The sequence below is a fragment of the Trachurus japonicus genome, chromosome 16 (genome assembly GCF_045865225.1).
Source record: "Trachurus japonicus isolate A0001 chromosome 16, Traja_1.0".
Taxonomy (NCBI): domain Eukaryota; kingdom Metazoa; phylum Chordata; class Actinopteri; order Carangiformes; family Carangidae; genus Trachurus; species Trachurus japonicus.
Window position 1 is genome coordinate 12,637,213 of NC_140922.1, and position 17,017 is coordinate 12,654,229.

Genomic DNA, 17,017 nt, shown 5'->3' on the forward strand with positions numbered 1-17,017 from the left:
GCCCGTGTTCAAGAACAAAGAGCCATCGGACGTGTGTGTGGCTCCTCGGGGTTCATCGCGAGATAAAGACAGATATTCAGTCTGAAGCAGAGGCTTTCCATACAGTAAAGGTGACTCTGGAGGGACTAGGCAACAGAGAGAGAGAGAGAGACCCTCCCTCTTGATCCCCTCCCTCTTCAGAGTTTTGGCCCTCTCTCTGCGCCTCTCTTCCTCCTTCTCCCTGCCTCACTACTCCCTCCTTCTCCTCCTCCTCCTCCTCCTCCTCCTTTAGCCTCTCTCTCTCCCTCTCTCTCTCTCTCCTTATGCAAATCACGCCCTCCTCTCTCTCCCTTTCTCTCACCCGACGTGCATCCTTCTCTCCGGGCTCACCCCTCCGCTAAAAAATTGTGACTGTAAGACCGGAGAGGGGTGTATACACACATATATAAATATAAAAAAAAAAAGTGCAAGTCGTCTTAGAGGAAGAGGGGGAGTAGGTAGGGTGGGAGAGGGGGTGGGGGGCAAAAAAAAAAGGAAAAAAGAAAAAGGGGGGCGAAAGGGGGTGGGGAAGAGGCGAGGGTACGCATCAATTTGTACAGTCTTCAGTTGGCACCCCTGTTTTTTTCCTCCTGCAACGAATAGAAAGAGGTTTTCTTCTGCATTATTGTTATGATCGGAGCTCGTTGCAATATGAGCCAGCACAAGCCTCTGTTGACAGACGCCTGGGCTCTGAGGTGTGCGTGTCAGCGCGCAACATAAAGCGACAAAACAGAGGGAGAGAAAGGAAAAGGGGGAGTGAGAGTGAGAGCACGCATCGCTGGATATTATAGGTAAGGAGAAGGGGGTTAAAAATGGATGCTTATACACTGCATTTTTTTTTTTTTTTTTGGGAGCTATTCCTGCTGGCCACGTTTGTGCTCTCCCTCCCATTTTTCTTCCTTTTTTTTCTCTCCTTTGTGCGTTAATTATCATCATACTCCTTTTGCGTTATGGTAAAAAAAAAAAAAAAAAAAAATGTGTGTGTGTCCCGGTGGTGAATTAATGGTAACTAGAGTGCACGACGCGCAGCCACATTCCTGCGAGGAGGAGAAGGGGGAAAAGGGAAGAGCCGGTGCGAAATGCCATGATTCGCCATTCCCATATCATCTTTTCTCTTAAGATGTGCGGCGTCTGGAGAGAGAGAGAGAGAGAGAGAGAGAAAGAGAGAGAGGGGGAGAGAGAGAGGTAGACAGGACACTGCACAGGCATCCATTCTGATTGTGAACATGTATGTGCAGCTGAGTACGACTCCCTCCGTCGTATAGAGGTGGTGGACTGTGTTCCCGAGGCTGTGCAGCAAAAAAAGCTCTCGGCCGGGTCTGAGCTCTCCTCTCTCCGCCTGCCTGCCTGCCTGCCTGCCTGCCTGCTGCCTGCATGTGTATCAATAACATTTCGCAGAGGAAGGAAAAGAAAAGAAGAAAGAGTCGTTGCAGTGCTCGCTCGCTCGCTCGCTGGTGATGTAAGCAGAGCAAACTGCATGCTGCTGCTTTGCATCACATGCAGTGGTCAATTTGTTGATAATGCATGTGCTGTGTGTGTGATTATGTGTGAGTGTGTATGTGTGTGCTTGTGCTTGTGCTCGTGCAAGCGTGTATGTGTGTGTGTGTGTGTGTGTGTGTGTTTCTGAGCATGGCAGAGAGAGACTAGTGCTATTAATGCTGATGAGTATTAGTGTTGGGTTTGTGCCCCAGTTGTTTACTGACCATGGTCAAGAACCTGCCAGTGGACCACAGACGGGCCACTAGATGCCACCTGTAACTGAGATGCATTGTGTACACACAGAAGCCCACTGGGCACACTGACTGTGTTTTCTACTCAACTTAGTCATCTCTATGTTAATTAGGGGGTGACTGTACATGCACTGCATTGCCTGGGAGTGTAGGTGCCATCTTCCTGGACTGTGCATATGAAGTGTGTGCAGTGATTGTGACTGATAAATTGTACTCTTTTTACGACTGAATCGGTCACTGCAGCATGCACTAATAATTAATGCATAGCCATGTGTAGTGGAGCAGCTACAGGATTTACAGGAGCTTACTTGCTTAATCAACTCACACATACACACGTATTTACCGGCTACACAGCAGTGTGCACTTCCATTAGCCATGCTAACTGTTCAGCCAAATATATCTTTTTTTTTCTTCTCTCTCTTCCTCAAACAGCGGTGTGCACTATTTATATCCTCATTCAATATACATGAGACATTTTTTTTTCATCATAGTGGTACATGAATGAATGGATCAGACAAGGCCTTCGCAAAGTAGTCCACCTATGTTGTCAGGCACCACCCGGATGGATAAAGCATCTTGACGTTGTATGTTGCCTTAATGGCTGCCCGGCTTGGCTGGATGGGTAAATAAGCATGATTCTGCTGGCCATAAGCAGGTCATGTGGGTTAACCACAAGTGGCTGTTGGTTAGGGCTGTTGTGGTGAAGGTGGAAGGAGGAGGAGGAGGAGGAGGAGGAGGAAGGCTGGAGGATGGGAGGGGGGGTGTGGCCCCCATATTCCCAAGATGTTTGCTGGAGTTGTCTGTCTTCTGCAGGCTGCCATCCAAATGCACCAGTGTTACCAGTCCACACCTTCTCTGCTCTCCATCTATTATCTGTGTTTCAGCATGTGGTAGCTCCCAGTTATGCTTGTACAACCGAAAACCAGTGCATTCTTGTTAGAGCGAGTGGGTTAAACTACTGTGCCTGTAGGTTTTGGCTGCTGTGTTGAAAACAGAAGGCAGAGAGGAGACTGCTTTGAGCGCAGTGAAAAGCAGTTGTGCCGATACAGTGTGAAGCATGCTGGGAATTTAAATGTTGTTTGTGTCTTTTGCTGTTGTAAACTCAGATGTTTTCACTGTTTCCACACTCCACAGCGCAGATGCCAAACGATATTGTTCACCACATCCTCGCATGAACTAATGTTTTTTTGTTTTTTTTTTAGCAAATGGTCGTAGGTCTTGTCTGTGGGGTTTCCCTGCAGATGAAGACTGAATAATAAATTCTTTGTTTATGCTTCTTTACAGGTTGTGGTAGCTCTCATGGTGTAACACACATCCCAGTCAGTAAAGCAACAGGAACCAGTTCAGTCCCTGCAATGGCTTGTGTTGTAAAATGGACGTTATAAAGAAGAAATAATGAAAACACGGACACACAAAGAATCGGTATGAGCAAGGCCTATGTCTCTTGTTCTTTTTTTGACAGTGATGTCAGTGTGGATTTGTGTACCTGCCTAATTCTTGTGTGTAGCACATTTGGCAGAGCGACTACATCATAATTAGTTCAGCCTGTGATAATATTTCATAACAGCCAGGGTGACTAAGATGTAAATTATTTATTTGGTTGTGAGATGCAGTAATGTGGTCTAAAAAGGCTGATTCCATGTTTATACTTGATTCCTCCCTCTGCTCACAATGCCTCCCTCCTCTCTGTGCCCTGCTCCTCATTTCACCTCCCTCTCCTTTTTATTCTCCACTTGTTGTTGCCCTTGCAACGTTCTACCCTCACCGACATGAACTTGACTTTCTTTTGGCTTGTATTATCTCTATCGTCTCTGCAATCAATCGTTTCTCTCTGCATACACTCCTCTGGTTGTACCCTGTTTTAACACTCTATGCCCCCCCCCCCTCCCCTCCTCCCCTTTCCATATTTTCCCCTTTCCATGGACTTTGGGCTTTGCAGATGCCCATGCGCAGTGGGCGACGGCGGGGGGCGAGTGAGGAGAGAAGGGGTAGACGCCCGCACTCCAGCCCCACTCGCCCTGAGCGCAACGACAGACAGCCGGTTAGAGTCTATACCTATCTCCTTTGTCTCTCATTCTTATCCTGTTGTTGTTATCGCTATAAGTTTGTGTGTGTGTGAGTGTGAGTGTGTGCAAGTACGAAAGTCATCACCAATAAAGAACTGTCACGGTGTATTGCATCGTGTGTGTGCTGTCAGTGTATGAGTCATCAGTGTGATTGCCACAGACCCTTGCAGTGTCAGTGTTGTACGATAGTGTGTTTTACAGCTCACCACTTTGAAATCTTTGATGTCTCATGTTTGACATTGATGTTTTTGCGTGTGTGCATGCGAGCGTGGCTTTGTTCTAAAAACAGACGTGGGCCTATTAGAGATTCAAAAGCATCTCCACTGAATTTAAAGTCTTGTGTTGTTTTAGCAAAGAGGTGCTGTTGAGGAATTGGCTGGAAATCGCTTCAGTCGCAGATCACAAGGGCATGATTCATCAGAGAGTGAGGGGGAGGAACTTGTGTCTCCTCCAAAGAGGCAGAAAGTTCAGGTTTGTGTTACATTTCATCAACCTGTTATATAAAGACCAATTATAAAGCTTTGATTCAGCTAAAGTATTCAGAAGACACTGTCTGAGCTATTAAGAGTTACAGTTTGGCTTCTGTATGTATGAAATCTGTGTAAATATACACACACAACCAGTATTGCTGTATATTACAGCTTTCGTAATGTGTAGATTTGTGCCTCATCGGTAAATTATTTTTTCTCGTCAGGATTCGGTCTCTACCCCGAACCCTCCAACATCAACACACTCGACTGACAGCTCAGCTCCTTCCACTGTCCCGCCTCCAACCTCAGTCGCCAGCCAATCCCGTGAAAGTGACAATGAAGACGGCCAATCGCAGGGCAGCAGGAGTTCAGTAGTAGGGAGCCTGGCCAATAGCAGCAGCAGTCTGAGCAGCGGGCGGGATATAGACCAGGACAATCGTTCCTCGTCCCCAAGTCTCTCCGCTTCCCCTCTGGGTAGCCTGGACTCTGACTCTGATGGCCCCGATTCACCAAAGCAAGGAGAGAGGGAACGGGAGAAAGGCAAGGAGGGAGGAGCAGGGAAAGTGGCAGGAGACGATAGGAGAGTGCTCCGAGAGGGGAGAGGGGAGGAGGCCTGTGGGGATGGAGAGAAGAGGGATGTGGATGGAAGGATTGAAGACTGTCCATCCCTTAAGCCCCCCTCCACTCCATGCTCTTCCTCCGGTCTGACTCCCTCTCTCCGTGGAGGAGGGGACTCGTCGAGTGACAGCAATAGCGGGAGAAAGTCGTACTTCTCCATGGACTCCAAACTGATGTGTAAAGTTGAGTACGGTGGGCCGACGGGCGTTGACGGTGCACTTAGTGGCAGCAGAATGAATTCCAAAGCCAGCACACAGTGTGTGACCAAGACGACTATCTCGGGAGGAGATTTCTCCCACAACAGTCCCAACATGCCCCACTCCTTGGCTCCTCCCCTTCCTCCGCCACCTGCCCTGAAGCCGCTGGAGCTCGGGGGACCAAACCTGCCCGCTGAGGTTAAGACGGAAAGGGACAAAATAGAGAAAGCAGATAAACTCCTGGACAAGGCTCAGTCCACTCCTCCGTCCTTGTTGCCGCAGACCGGCCCCCAGTCCCAGTCCCAGTCCCAGCCTCAGACCCAGACCTCCGCCCACCCTCATCACTACAGCTCCACCAGCTGGCAGGGTGGCACAGCTACCGGTTGCCAGGGGAGCTGGGGCTACACCCGTTACCCTGGCAACCACCACCCACACCAACCACAGCACCAGCCCCCGGTGCAGCAGCAGCAACTCCCCTCTGTTTACAACCCTCCGTCCTCTCGCCACTCCTCCTCCCACCCCTCTTACCTCCCCCATCCTCACCCTCACCCCCACAGGGAGTACCTTCCCAGGTACGCTGGTGGGGGAGGGGACAGAGAGAGGGGGGCTGCAGGAGAGAGGGAGAGAGGAGTGAGGGGGGAGTGTGGGGGGAGGGAGATCAATAGGGAGTTCTCTGCTCCCATTGGCAACAGCAGCAACAACAGTAGTAGTGGGGGCAGTAATAGCGGTGCGTGTGGTGGGATGGGTGGGCCCAACAGCATCCCGGGCAGGGAGTTTGCGGGTCTGCCAGTGGGTCAGAACCGGGAGTTTCAAGCTGGTTCTGGGAGAGACGGACCCAACCTGCAGGGTCCTGAAAGAAGAGACTTTGGTCCAGGTTTCAGAGACAGGGAGCGAGAGAGAGAAAGGGAACGCGATGGAGGAAGAGAGTTTCCTCTGCCAAACCAAAATCAGAGTAGAGACTTTGGCCCCAACGGAGCTGGAGGGGGGCATCCCAGAGACAAAGATGGTGGCAGATGGGGTGAGTTTGGGGGCCAGACCAGAGAGGTTGTGGGCAACAGCAACCCAAACAGTAGCTCCATCCCCCAGGGAAACCCTCCGAGCTCCGCCGGCGGGCTACCTGTCGCCCCCATGCTGAACCGGGACCCTCCTGCATCGCCCCAAAGCAACCCCAGCCACCCGTCCCATTCCTCCCTGCCTCCACACCCCCACCCACATCCACCAAACTCATCCAACCGAGACTTCCCTCCTCCAATGGATCAGGCACAAACCCCCTCCTCTGGAGCTGACCACTTTCACCGAGAGTACCCTCCGACTGGAGGGAAGGACTTTCCTGCCGGGGCGCCTCCTTCCTCTGGCACAAATCGAGAGTACCTCAGCTCCCCTGGTGTGACTCCAAACCTGGGACGAGAGTATTCAGGGCCCGTAGGATCCCAACACCCCCACCCATCACACCCCCACTACCAGTCCGCGCCCAGAGACAGAGAAAGGGACTCAAACCTGCGAGAGTCTGCTTTGTACCAAAACCGCGGAGGTCCAAACCAACCTCCCGCGCTTTCCCCTTCCTCCTCTTCCAGCCATCATGTCCACCCTTCAAATGCTCCTTACCCCCCACCACCGCCTCAGTCCTCCCTCGCCCCACCTCAAACCTCCCATGCCCAGCCGCCCCCATCGGGTTTGGCACCCGGTGCGCGTCCCCCGCACTACCAGTCCTCGGCCCAGACTCCCCCAACCCCCCTGTCTCCCTTACCCAGCCCGTCCACCAATCAGATGGGAGGCTTCTCATCTTTTCCACCTGGTTCCTCCTCGGCGGCCAACATGCCACTTCCTGGCCCAGGTGTGTCATCCAGCTGTTCACCTGGATGCCGCCCCTCCCCTTTCCACGGCACTTTGAACAGCCACCCTCCTCCGTTCAGTGGGACGTACCACTCCAACGGAAACAGCGGCGGTAACATGACCAACAGCAATAGCAACAACAGCGCACCCAATAGCAGCAATAGCAACTCGCAGTCTCTGTCGCCTCAAAATGTGTCAAAGGGACCTCCGCCTCTTAGTAACTCTGCCAACAACAACAACAACAACATCTCCACCCCGGCCTCCAGTTCTTCGCTCCCCAGTGTAGACGGGCATTCAGATTCAGGGCCGCCCCCCACACCCGTCATCAAGGAAGAACCAATAGAAGAAAGGGAAGAGAGTGAAAGCCCGCCACCAGTGCTAAGAAGCCCCTCTCCTGAACCCAAACCTGTAGACATTCCCATCCACGCCAGCCAGTCAGCAAGGTAACGTCATCATCGCCGTCCTTCCTGAGATTGCCAATGCATCACTCTGTTCACTCCCTGTCTATGTGAGCAGATGTAATTAACCGTAATGATAATTTTTATGACAGCAATTCTGACTCCTGATGGCCGTAATAATGATGTACTTCACTGCCGCGTCTCATGTTTCCAGGTTCCACAAGGTCCTTGACCGCGGCAGTGGGAACTCTTGCGCCCGTAGCGACGTCCTCTTTGTCCCGCTGGACGGCTCCAAACTGTGGAAGAAGAGGAACGAGATGATCGAGAGGGCTCGGAGGGAGGTCGAGCAGCGGGCCAGAGACCTCCGAGAAAAAGAGAGGGAAAGGGAGAGGGAGCGCGAGCGTGAGAGGGAGCTGGATCGACATCTACAGGTGTGCACATTTGAGCGTGATAATTATGTAGCGTATCAGATTTAATGGATTTAATGTAGATTAAAGTGATCACTTTAATGGGGGGCGGGGGGGTAAAGCAGATCGGGGCAGATGTGATTTACTGTCTCCTCATGTTCTCTCTGCAGCAGCAGAAGGACGTCAACGCCGCTGGAGGGGGTCGTCAGGGTTCCTCCCTCTTCTTTCCCTCCTCGTCTTCTATCATCCTCGACCCTTCATCTTCCTCCTCTTCTTCCGCGGGCAACCCTGTCTCCCATCCTCCCCCGCACCCCCAGCATCATCCCTCACATCCACATGCTCACCTGACTCCGTCACACCATCTCCACCCCTCCCTCTCTCACTCCATCCCCCACTCCCTGCTCCTGCCCACCATGGGCGGGGCGTCGGCCGTGGTCGGAGGCCCTCAGGGGGCTCTGGGGATAGGTCTAGGAGGTCCGTACCTGGGCCCCGACACCCCAGCACTGAGGACCCTGAGCGAGTATGCTCGCCCTCATGCTATGTCTCCTCTCGGGGCAGCGAGCCGTGCCCAAGCGCACCACCAACAAGTTCACCACGGCCATCCTCATGTCCACCCGTCGTTCTTCCTCCCTCAGTTCCAAAATCACGCTTTAGGCCACCCGCACCACCTGCCCACTGACGCAGCCACGGCAGCGGCCATCTTGGGCTTCTTGTACGGTGGCAGCCTTGAGGGTGGTCCAGGTGTTGGCGGGCACCCCGGGGTGGCGGGGGGCCCGGTACATGGAGGGCTCGGGGGTGCGGGGTTGGGAGGGGTCGGCTTCCCTCATGCAGTAGCTGCACATCGAGATCGAATGAAGCCTGGATTTGAATTTAAGAGCGATGAGCGTGTTTACCCACCGGGGTCCATACCTGACCCTGCAGCTCTCGCTCTGGCTCATTCACATTCACATGCTCATGCCCATGCCCATGCCCACGCACATGCACATGCACATGCCAATGCCCATGCACACTCTCTGCTCCTAGGAGGAGGTGCAGGGGGGGCTAATGAGGTGACGCTCTATGGCACTCCTCCTCCCCCGGCTCCTCCCGGCCCTCCACACCTCCAGAACCCCACCCTGGCTCCGGTAACTCGACCTCCCAACCCTCCTGCCCCACAGTCCCTGTCCAATCCACCCCCTTCATCTCTCCTTCCACCCTCACTCCCCTCTCACTCTTCATCTGCACCACCTGCAGCCCCCCCAGCCCCTGCAGCCCCTTCCGCTCCACCCCCAGCTCCTCCTCCACCTGCTCCGCCGACCTCCAATGCCGCCTCACTTCATCACCCAGTCCCCCATTCTTCTTTTCCCAGCTCCCTGTCCTCTCATCTGCCACCAGCCCCTGCCCCGGCTGCTCCCCCCGAGGCGTACCCGACTCCCGCTCGCTCGCCCGCCTCTTATGAGCGGGACAGGAGTGGCGAAAGAGAGAGGGAGAGGGAGAGGGAGAGGGACAGGGCAGCTTTGCCGGCCTTTGGGGACAGAGAGCGAGAAAGGGAGAGGGAGAGAGAAAGGGGAGGAAGTGGTGGAGGAAGCGGAGGAGGAGGAGGAGGAGGAGGAGGAGGGGGAAGCGGAGGAGGAACAGGTGGAGGAGGTGGGGGAGAGAATCTGGGACGTCTTCAGATGCTAAATGTGACGCCTCATCATCACCAGCATTCACACATCCACTCACATCTTCACCTGCACCAGCAAGACACAGGTACCCACTGCTACTAACAATGCTGTGATTGTCACTATCAGCTGCCTCGGGATTACGCCAGTGTGTTATTCTGAAAATATCATGTAGTCAAAAAAGATTGATTTCAGGCATGCAAGATTTTGAAAACTGAAAGGAAAAGGCTGGTGATATCCTGATAGAATAATAATACTTTTTATTTATAGGTCAGTGACGTGATGCAACACAATGTCAAGTGGTATAACCAGATGTGGGATAATTGTAATTCACTTTTGCAAATTTTACATTATTTGTCACATTATTTAGAAAAAAAGTGGTGTGTTTAGGATTATGTCCTGCTCAGTATGACCAAATGAATTAAAATTTTAATATAGAAATACAGCAGAAAAAATCTATTTCAATTTAATGTTTTCAGAAAAAAGTACATTTTTTAAAAGGACAATTAAATCCACTGTAGGTGGATAAGATATTTAATATTTACCATTCTTTTGTGGTTGCACCATTTGACATTTTCAGGCCAATCCGTCTTACTTTGGTTAAAAATGGTTCAAATGACATAAAACCAACATGAATGCAAAATGTACACAAATCTGATGAATGCTTTTAAAACAATTTTTAAAGATTTTTCTGAATTGCGCATCTTGCCAACCCTTATTTGTCACTGACCCTTTTATAGAGCTTTTCATTGTGCAGAAAGATCATAACACATCATAATGCAGTGTGTTTGGGATTGTGGCAGTGATACACCAATCCACAACTGAAAGAAAAGTAGTCTCAGATCTATTCATGAGAGGAAATCAAGTATAACACCAGCCTTATCCATCAACACGTGGAAGTTATTTTTGTACTAGTGTAGTTAATTAGTGAAAACAGCTTTTTCTGTGATTTTGGGTGATGATGTGCCAGAGTTTTCTCCGAAACGTCAACATAATTTTAATTTTAATTCAATTTACCCACGGAGGATTAACATTTCTCTCTATGTGTCATTGAAAACCCTTTCAAAAACTGTCAACAACATATTGCTGTTCATGCAGCGCATGATTGGACAAAAGCTATAATGCCCATACAGGTGTGGACAAAATTGTTGGTACCCTTTCCTTAAAGTATGAAAAAGAAAAAACAATTGTCACTGAAATAACTTGAAACTGACGAAAAATTCTGTTGTGGTTCAACAGAATTATTTTTAAAAAACGAACTAATGAAACTGGCCTGGACAAAAATGATGATACCCTTAATCTTACTAATTTAACTTAAAGCAGATAACAGCGGCACGGCCGTTTCGGCTAATGCTGTGTTCAAGGCAGGCTTTTGAAACCGTAAGTTACAGCTTCAAGTCACAACTACGACTTGGTAGCGTTCCAGGTAACCCGTAGCTCGTGTTTTTACCGTCCTGTTGTCTGTGAAAGTTCCCTATAACGGCCACTCGTAACTTCCGACCCGTGAACTCGTACCAGATCGAACTGGTATGACTTCACAGGAAGGAAAAACACAAAGTACGAGTTTCCTTGAACGCACCATGAGTTAGCAGCCCCCGCCCTTGTCAGGCATCAATTGGTCCTCGTGCTACGTCACCACATTCACGCGCATCCCTTGGCTGCACACACAGCCCTTCATGCCGTTCTCTCTCCTCATTGGATAACACTTGTATCCCACAAGGAAAATTTTCTCCTCGGGTTACAGCAGAGCAGAGTGACGGAGAGACTCGTGTTTAGGCTGAAATACTTCATGTAAGTGATTGCTGACGGAAAATAGGACTATTTAGGACTTATATTAACAAAAACATTCCACTGATATCTGCTTTAATCTTAACCTAATATTTTGAAGCACAACTTTTGAGGCAATCACTGCAGTCAGGCAATTTCTGTAACTCACTTCTGCACCTGTCGACAGGTATTTTGGCAAACTGCTCCAGCTGTCTCAGGTTTGAAGGGTGCCTTCTCCAGACTGCATGTTTCAGCTCCTTCCACTGATGTTCAATAGGATTTAGATCAGGGGTCATAGAAGGCCACTTCAGAATAGTCCAATGTTTTGTTCTTAGCCATTCTTGAGTGTTTTTAGCTGTGTGTTTTGGGTCATTACACTGTTGGAGGCCCCCTGACCTGCGACTTAGACCGGGCTTTCTGACACTGGGCAGCACATTTCACTCCACAATGCCTTGATAGTCTTGAGATTTCATTGTACCCTGCACAGATTCAAGACACCCTGTGCCAGGTGCAGCAAAGCAGCCCCAGAACATAACCGAGCCTGATCCATGTTTCACAGTAGGTACAGAGTTCTTTTCTGTGTATGCTTCATTTTTTGTATTTGTGTACGATCAGCTCATGTGACTTGCCAAAAAGCTTCAGTTTTGTCTCACATGTCCACAAAGCTTCTGGGAGAATGTCCTTTGGTCCTTTATTTTACAGTGACAATTGTGGGTTTTTCTTTCTTTAACAGAAGGGTACCAACATTTTTGTCCACGTGTGTGTATATATATATATATACATCCAGACACCAGATTTGATTGCACTGATTCAGGTGTTCAGTTACAGTAAATACTCTGATATGTCTAGACTAAAACAACAATGTCTCTCTCTGTGTCTGCCGTCTTTGTTTTGAACTCATGCTGATGCTTCGACTCATATTAAATATCTCCTGTATTTCCTATTACATCATTGGCATCCAGCGGCGGGCGGGGTTCACCCCCTGATGGACCCGTTGGCGTCGGGGTCTCCTTTGGCACGCCTCCCATATCCAGGAGCCACACTCGGCACTCCCATCCTGGCTCACCCCCTCACTGACAGCGAGGTGCTCCGCCAACAGCTGTTCGGTGAGGAGAAGGCTCCTCGTCCATGTACACGTTCAGTTTTTTTTCTCTAAAAACTCCACAGTGCAGAAAGTTTATGAAGATACTTTTTTTTTAGAAATGATAACAACGATTGACCGGAGTGCTCTTTCTTTCGTTCCTTCTCCCTCTTTTCTTTTGTTCCCCTGCATGCCCCTTGTCTTCTCCGACCTGCTTCGCTGACAGGTGCTCCTTTCCGTGACCTGCCCCAACCGTCCTCCCTCACCGGTCCCATGTCCGCAGCCCACCAGCTCCAGGCCATGCAGCAGGCCCAGAGCGCAGAGCTGCAGATCCAGAGACTGGCCCTGGAACAACAGTGGATCCATCACCACCACCACCACTCCCTCACCCAGGACGAGTATTACAGGTAGGATTTGTCAATAAAATGTCAGAGGATAAAGGGTACATCACAGCTGCCCAAGTTGCAAGGTGTCTTCAAGTAGCTTGACTGTAGTTCAACATCTAGAGGAAGATCATAAGATGCAAAAAGCAGTGAATTCTCACTTCTGAGGAGGTAGAAGCAGAAACTCTTTGCCAGTTTTGCTAAAATTACTCGGAATAGCTGATTAATTGTGGTTCTAAAACGGAGAACTTTAGCCTGTGTCTTAAAGATCCACACATGACCCAAAATCCAAAGTTATGTTTTTATTGGTCACAGTCTTTCCCTCTAAGAAAATCAACAGGCAATCTGAAATAATGCAAAGAAATACATGAATACAATCACATTGGAAGATAACCAAACAGCAGAAATGGACATGTTGGATTTGATGTTTGGTGACTACATACGACTGACTGTTTAAAGCTAAACAATTGTGTTTGTGACAAACTGAGCACCAATCCCTGCTGGAGAATATCAGTGAGCTATGACATTAATGCAGTGATACTGACCAGATATTGATAGATTTGAATTGTGGATTTTGAGAGCGAGACAGTTAGCAAAATTCTGCTGCATGTCAGCTCAAGTATCGTATGAGTATATTGTCCCTAATATCTCTACTGTTAAACTGTTAAAAAATTCCACAAATAATAAAAAACCCTACACAATGTAATCTATGTATTCACTAAAAGCTTTTAATACGATGTTACAGACATTACTCTGGGAGTGAAAGCATGAACCTGCATGTGTGTAGAATGAACTTGAACCCTGGCCTTTAACACAGTTTCTCCTTTGACCTTTAGTCACCTGAAGAAAGAGAGTGACAAGACCCTGTGAGGGGGAGGGGGGCCCATCAAAGAGCGGCATGGAGAAAAAAACCGAGGGAGAATGTGCGTGCAAACTTTAACAAACAAAGCAAAGCAAAAGCACTGAAGGAAACAAAGACTCGCAACAAAAAGCTGGACTAAAGGACGAGGAGCTGGACTGAGGAAAACAAGACGATTTTTTTTTTGAGTGATTAGGAAAAGAAAAAAAAAGGAGGGAGGAGGACGTGAAATGTTGCACACAGTCCCTGCTAACTGCACCACGATGACGATCCAGACTCCAGCGCTTCCCTGCATAATGTTCTTGAACTCCAGTCCTGTTTTGTATCGTGCTCTGTACAGTATATTAGATGGGGGCGGGGGGGCCGACGGCTATAGTGAAGTACAGTATGTGTAAAATACTTTTGCCAGAAGGAATGTGTACATGAGTCTTTTATGTCATTGCATGTAGCTAGGCGCTTCAATCCGAACTGGTGGAACTTTTGGTTCTATTTTTAGTAATCACCCCCTCCTTTGTATCTGAGGGGGGTTCTATATGCATGAGACCAGCAATTTAGTGTTATGTTATGTTTATGATAAATAGTATTGTTATTATGATTAATGTTGTCTGTTTGTTGATAATGATATAATTATATATACAGTACATATTATTTGTATTATTTTTTTACATTTTCATGGTATGGCAGGCAGTTTTTATTTTTATTTTTTATTTTCAATTTAACTTGTGAAACAAGATGCAAATGAAGGCAAAAAAATCTGGAAATAAATTATAATCTTTTTTGCTAGTCTCTCGTGTATCCATGTGTGCAACCCCCTCCCCTTATATACATTCAGACTATTTGCCCTGTCTTTGTTTTATACAAGTCACTCATGCACAAAGCATATCAAATTCCTCACTCTCCTCCCCCTCCCCCCTCGCCACCCCCCACCCCTCCTTCTCCCCCCTCCCTCTTTCTCTTCTCTGACTTCCCCCTTCTTTCATTCTTTCTTTTTTGGTGAGTGTAGCTAATAGGAGACACATGGGATGAGTGTGAGATACGGGAGTTGAGTTGCTCCAGTGAACACCACAGCCACCCTGTAGAGTGAGCATTCCTTCACCGCACTGTAAAAATGAAAAGAAAAGACAAGGAGGGAGAAAAAAATATGTCTAAAGAAGAGAGAAATGAAAAGGAGAGAGAAAAAGAGAGGAGGAGCTGCGAGAGTGTGTGTGTGTGTGTGTGTGTGATTTACGGACGCTGCTGAAGGCTCAGGGCTGTGTGTGTTCTCACCGTGTCCGGCTGGAGGAATCTCCTTCAAAACGGATACGGATCAGTGAGTGCTGCCTTCACGTTCAAACACAGAGCCACTGCCACCTCACAGACTTGGTTTACATGTAGATCTGGGTTGACAAACCTTGCAGCCTTCTTTTTTTTTTTAAATTTTCATCACAATGATGCACTCTGACCATTTATATTACCTTATAAGATCATCCTTAATGCCTAAAATCTGCATCTCTTTTCTTTGATGCAATAAAAACTCGTCATACTGATGTGACATTGATTGATAGCCTCATCTGTGAGAAGCATCACAGACAGGGCAGTGATACTGGGTGTGAGACATGCTATGGCATATGGAATACATATTGTATAAGGCATGCTTGTGTGTGTGAGGTGCTATGTAGGTTGGGTGTCATTAAAAGTCACCTTGAGTAAGTATGTCAACATAATGTAAAGTATCTTCCAGCAGGACAAATCTGATTTTCCCCTCTGGTGACATCACATCTGGGTGATATTCTTAGCACTTCATCAGTCCTTTCTCAGGGTGGATGAGGACGTTGTGAAAGGTGTGGATGAAAGATGAACAACATTAATATGACCACCACATTTTATACAGGCCTGGTTTATATGACTACAGCCTTACCAGTTTAAAAAAAAAAACTTTGAGATGTTTTAGATGCAAAATAAAGACTATTATCAGCAGCTGTTGTTTTCAAATCTAGGACAAATAACCGCAAATATTTCGTATTATTTTATATTGACCTACTTTCTAATTGCAGATATGAGTGGTTTGGTGCGTCACATTGATGCAGGGTGTCCGGTAACGTTTAAATCACAGAGTTTTTGAGCATATCTCTGAGGTTTATGGATTTAACCGCTCCGTCATTAGGAGCAGGCCCCGGTCTGGCAGCAGCAAGACTGAAAAAAACCTACAAAGAAACAATTTGCCGGCACTTTTGGTCCCACATGTGTTAACAATCTGAGTCAATTAAACAAACAAAGCCACAGATCAACACCCTTCTTTTATTAAATGATAATTAAAGTCACACTCTCATCTAATCGGGGACAGCTTTTATCTCCATTGTAAGGGTTTCAATTAGCTCATTTAATTACAATGGAAGAAGAGTCGTGTAAGTCTAATAAACACGTTCCCCAAATGAAATGTATTCCTTTGCTTCGACACTCGAATAAATACACTTGGCATTCCGATGCATATTGTGCGTCTAGTTATTGTTATGAGTGTTTAGCAGAACAATGTGTGTACAAGGTCACATGTGTGTTACTGTAATAACAGTAGCACTTTGCAAGTTCTAACTTTCCCCTGTGCCATTAATCAAGTAATGCATTCACAGAGAGACTCAGGCAGAAAGTTAAAGTGTGATGCACTGACTTCCAAATGGTGCCACAGACTATGTCAGGCTCCACCGTCTGTATCTTATGTTTGAGTTTGAGCACAGCACAGAGACTAATTTGGTGTAGTCCCTGTCCCATTGCTCCCTCCAGCAAAATATCTTCCCTTTCATTCAAGCTCTGTTTTGCTCGTGACAGACAGTTTTAACACACTTTTCTGCCCCTTCGTGCTGCTGCGTTTGCTCCGCTGCTGTCTCTCCCGTCCCACTGGAGCTGTCATACTTCATAAAGTTTGCCCTGGGACCTCCACTTAACCCTTTATTGCACCTGACCAGTGGCTGCTGCCCTGCATCTCCAGCTTTGCTGTGGCGGTCGCTGGAGCTCCTCGGTTTGTTTGTTTCATCTGATCAGATGGAGAGATGCTTTTCCAATGCCTCTCATAGACCTGAAGTAGATCATCTGTTGAAACCTGCATGAAGGGATACTTACCCTCGTCAATGAAACTTTAGTAAACCCCCCCCAACATCTCATTCATCTACAGGAGTGCCATCCAAAGCCCACAGCAGCGGCGGGAGCAGACAAACTGCAAAGTGGCATAAGTGCTGGCTGAGAACCGAGTCTGTTGCCTCTTTCACCTCCCCTCACCCAGACAATCAATCTCTTCTGACCTCTTGCTCACTCCATTTCAGCCTGGAGAGCAGGATCCCAGAGGATCATCTCGAGGCACCGCTGAGCATCTTTAAGTGGTTGTAGACAACATGTGGGTGACCAGAAGCAAGAGCCCTTTACCTCCCTCTACTACTACACACTGTGGTAGGTATACAGTTTGCTGCCTGTGGTTTATCAGCATCCACAGTGCGATTCAAGCTGGTCCAACTCCAGCTACAGTGCATCACCTGCCATCCTGCATTTTAAAATAGACCGTGATTTCATTGACAACGCA

The 17,017-nt window shown here is 48.3% G+C and overlaps 1 protein-coding gene across 7 annotated transcripts; it reads left to right on the forward strand.

Moving 5' to 3' along the window:
- The first annotated feature begins 363 nt into the window (after positions 1-363).
- On the forward strand, positions 364-14,253 carry atn1 (atrophin 1). Of its 7 annotated transcripts, none has more exons than XM_085801523.1 (10): positions 364-809; positions 3,033-3,170; positions 3,688-3,789; positions 4,166-4,285; positions 4,509-7,375; positions 7,545-7,761; positions 7,908-9,468; positions 12,110-12,277; positions 12,455-12,635; positions 13,448-14,253. In XM_085801523.1, the coding sequence occupies exons 2-10, from the start codon at positions 3,144-3,146 to the stop codon at positions 13,479-13,481; spliced, it is 5,277 nt and encodes a 1,758-aa protein (XP_085657649.1). In that variant the 5' UTR covers positions 364-809; positions 3,033-3,143; the 3' UTR covers positions 13,482-14,253. The 7 variants fall into 7 exon arrangements, 5 of the variants coding, with proteins under 5 accessions (XP_085657649.1, XP_085657652.1, XP_085657651.1 ...); XM_085801526.1 differs by having other exon boundaries at positions 458-809; positions 7,911-9,468; positions 12,110-12,253; XM_085801525.1 differs by having other exon boundaries at positions 506-809; positions 12,110-12,253.
- Positions 14,254-17,017: the final 2,764 nt, after the last annotated feature.

Bases quoted from the DNA above. Each gene is read 5' to 3' on its own strand.
- atn1 (XM_085801523.1), top strand. From the start codon at position 3,144: ATGAAAACACGGACACACAAAGAATCG. The intron at 3,790-4,165 runs GTTAGAGTCTAT...GTGTTGTTTTAG, and splicing joins AGCGCAACGACAGACAGCCG to CAAAGAGGTGCTGTTGAGGA. The intron at 9,469-12,109 runs GTACCCACTGCT...ATTGGCATCCAG, and splicing joins CCTGCACCAGCAAGACACAG to CGGCGGGCGGGGTTCACCCC.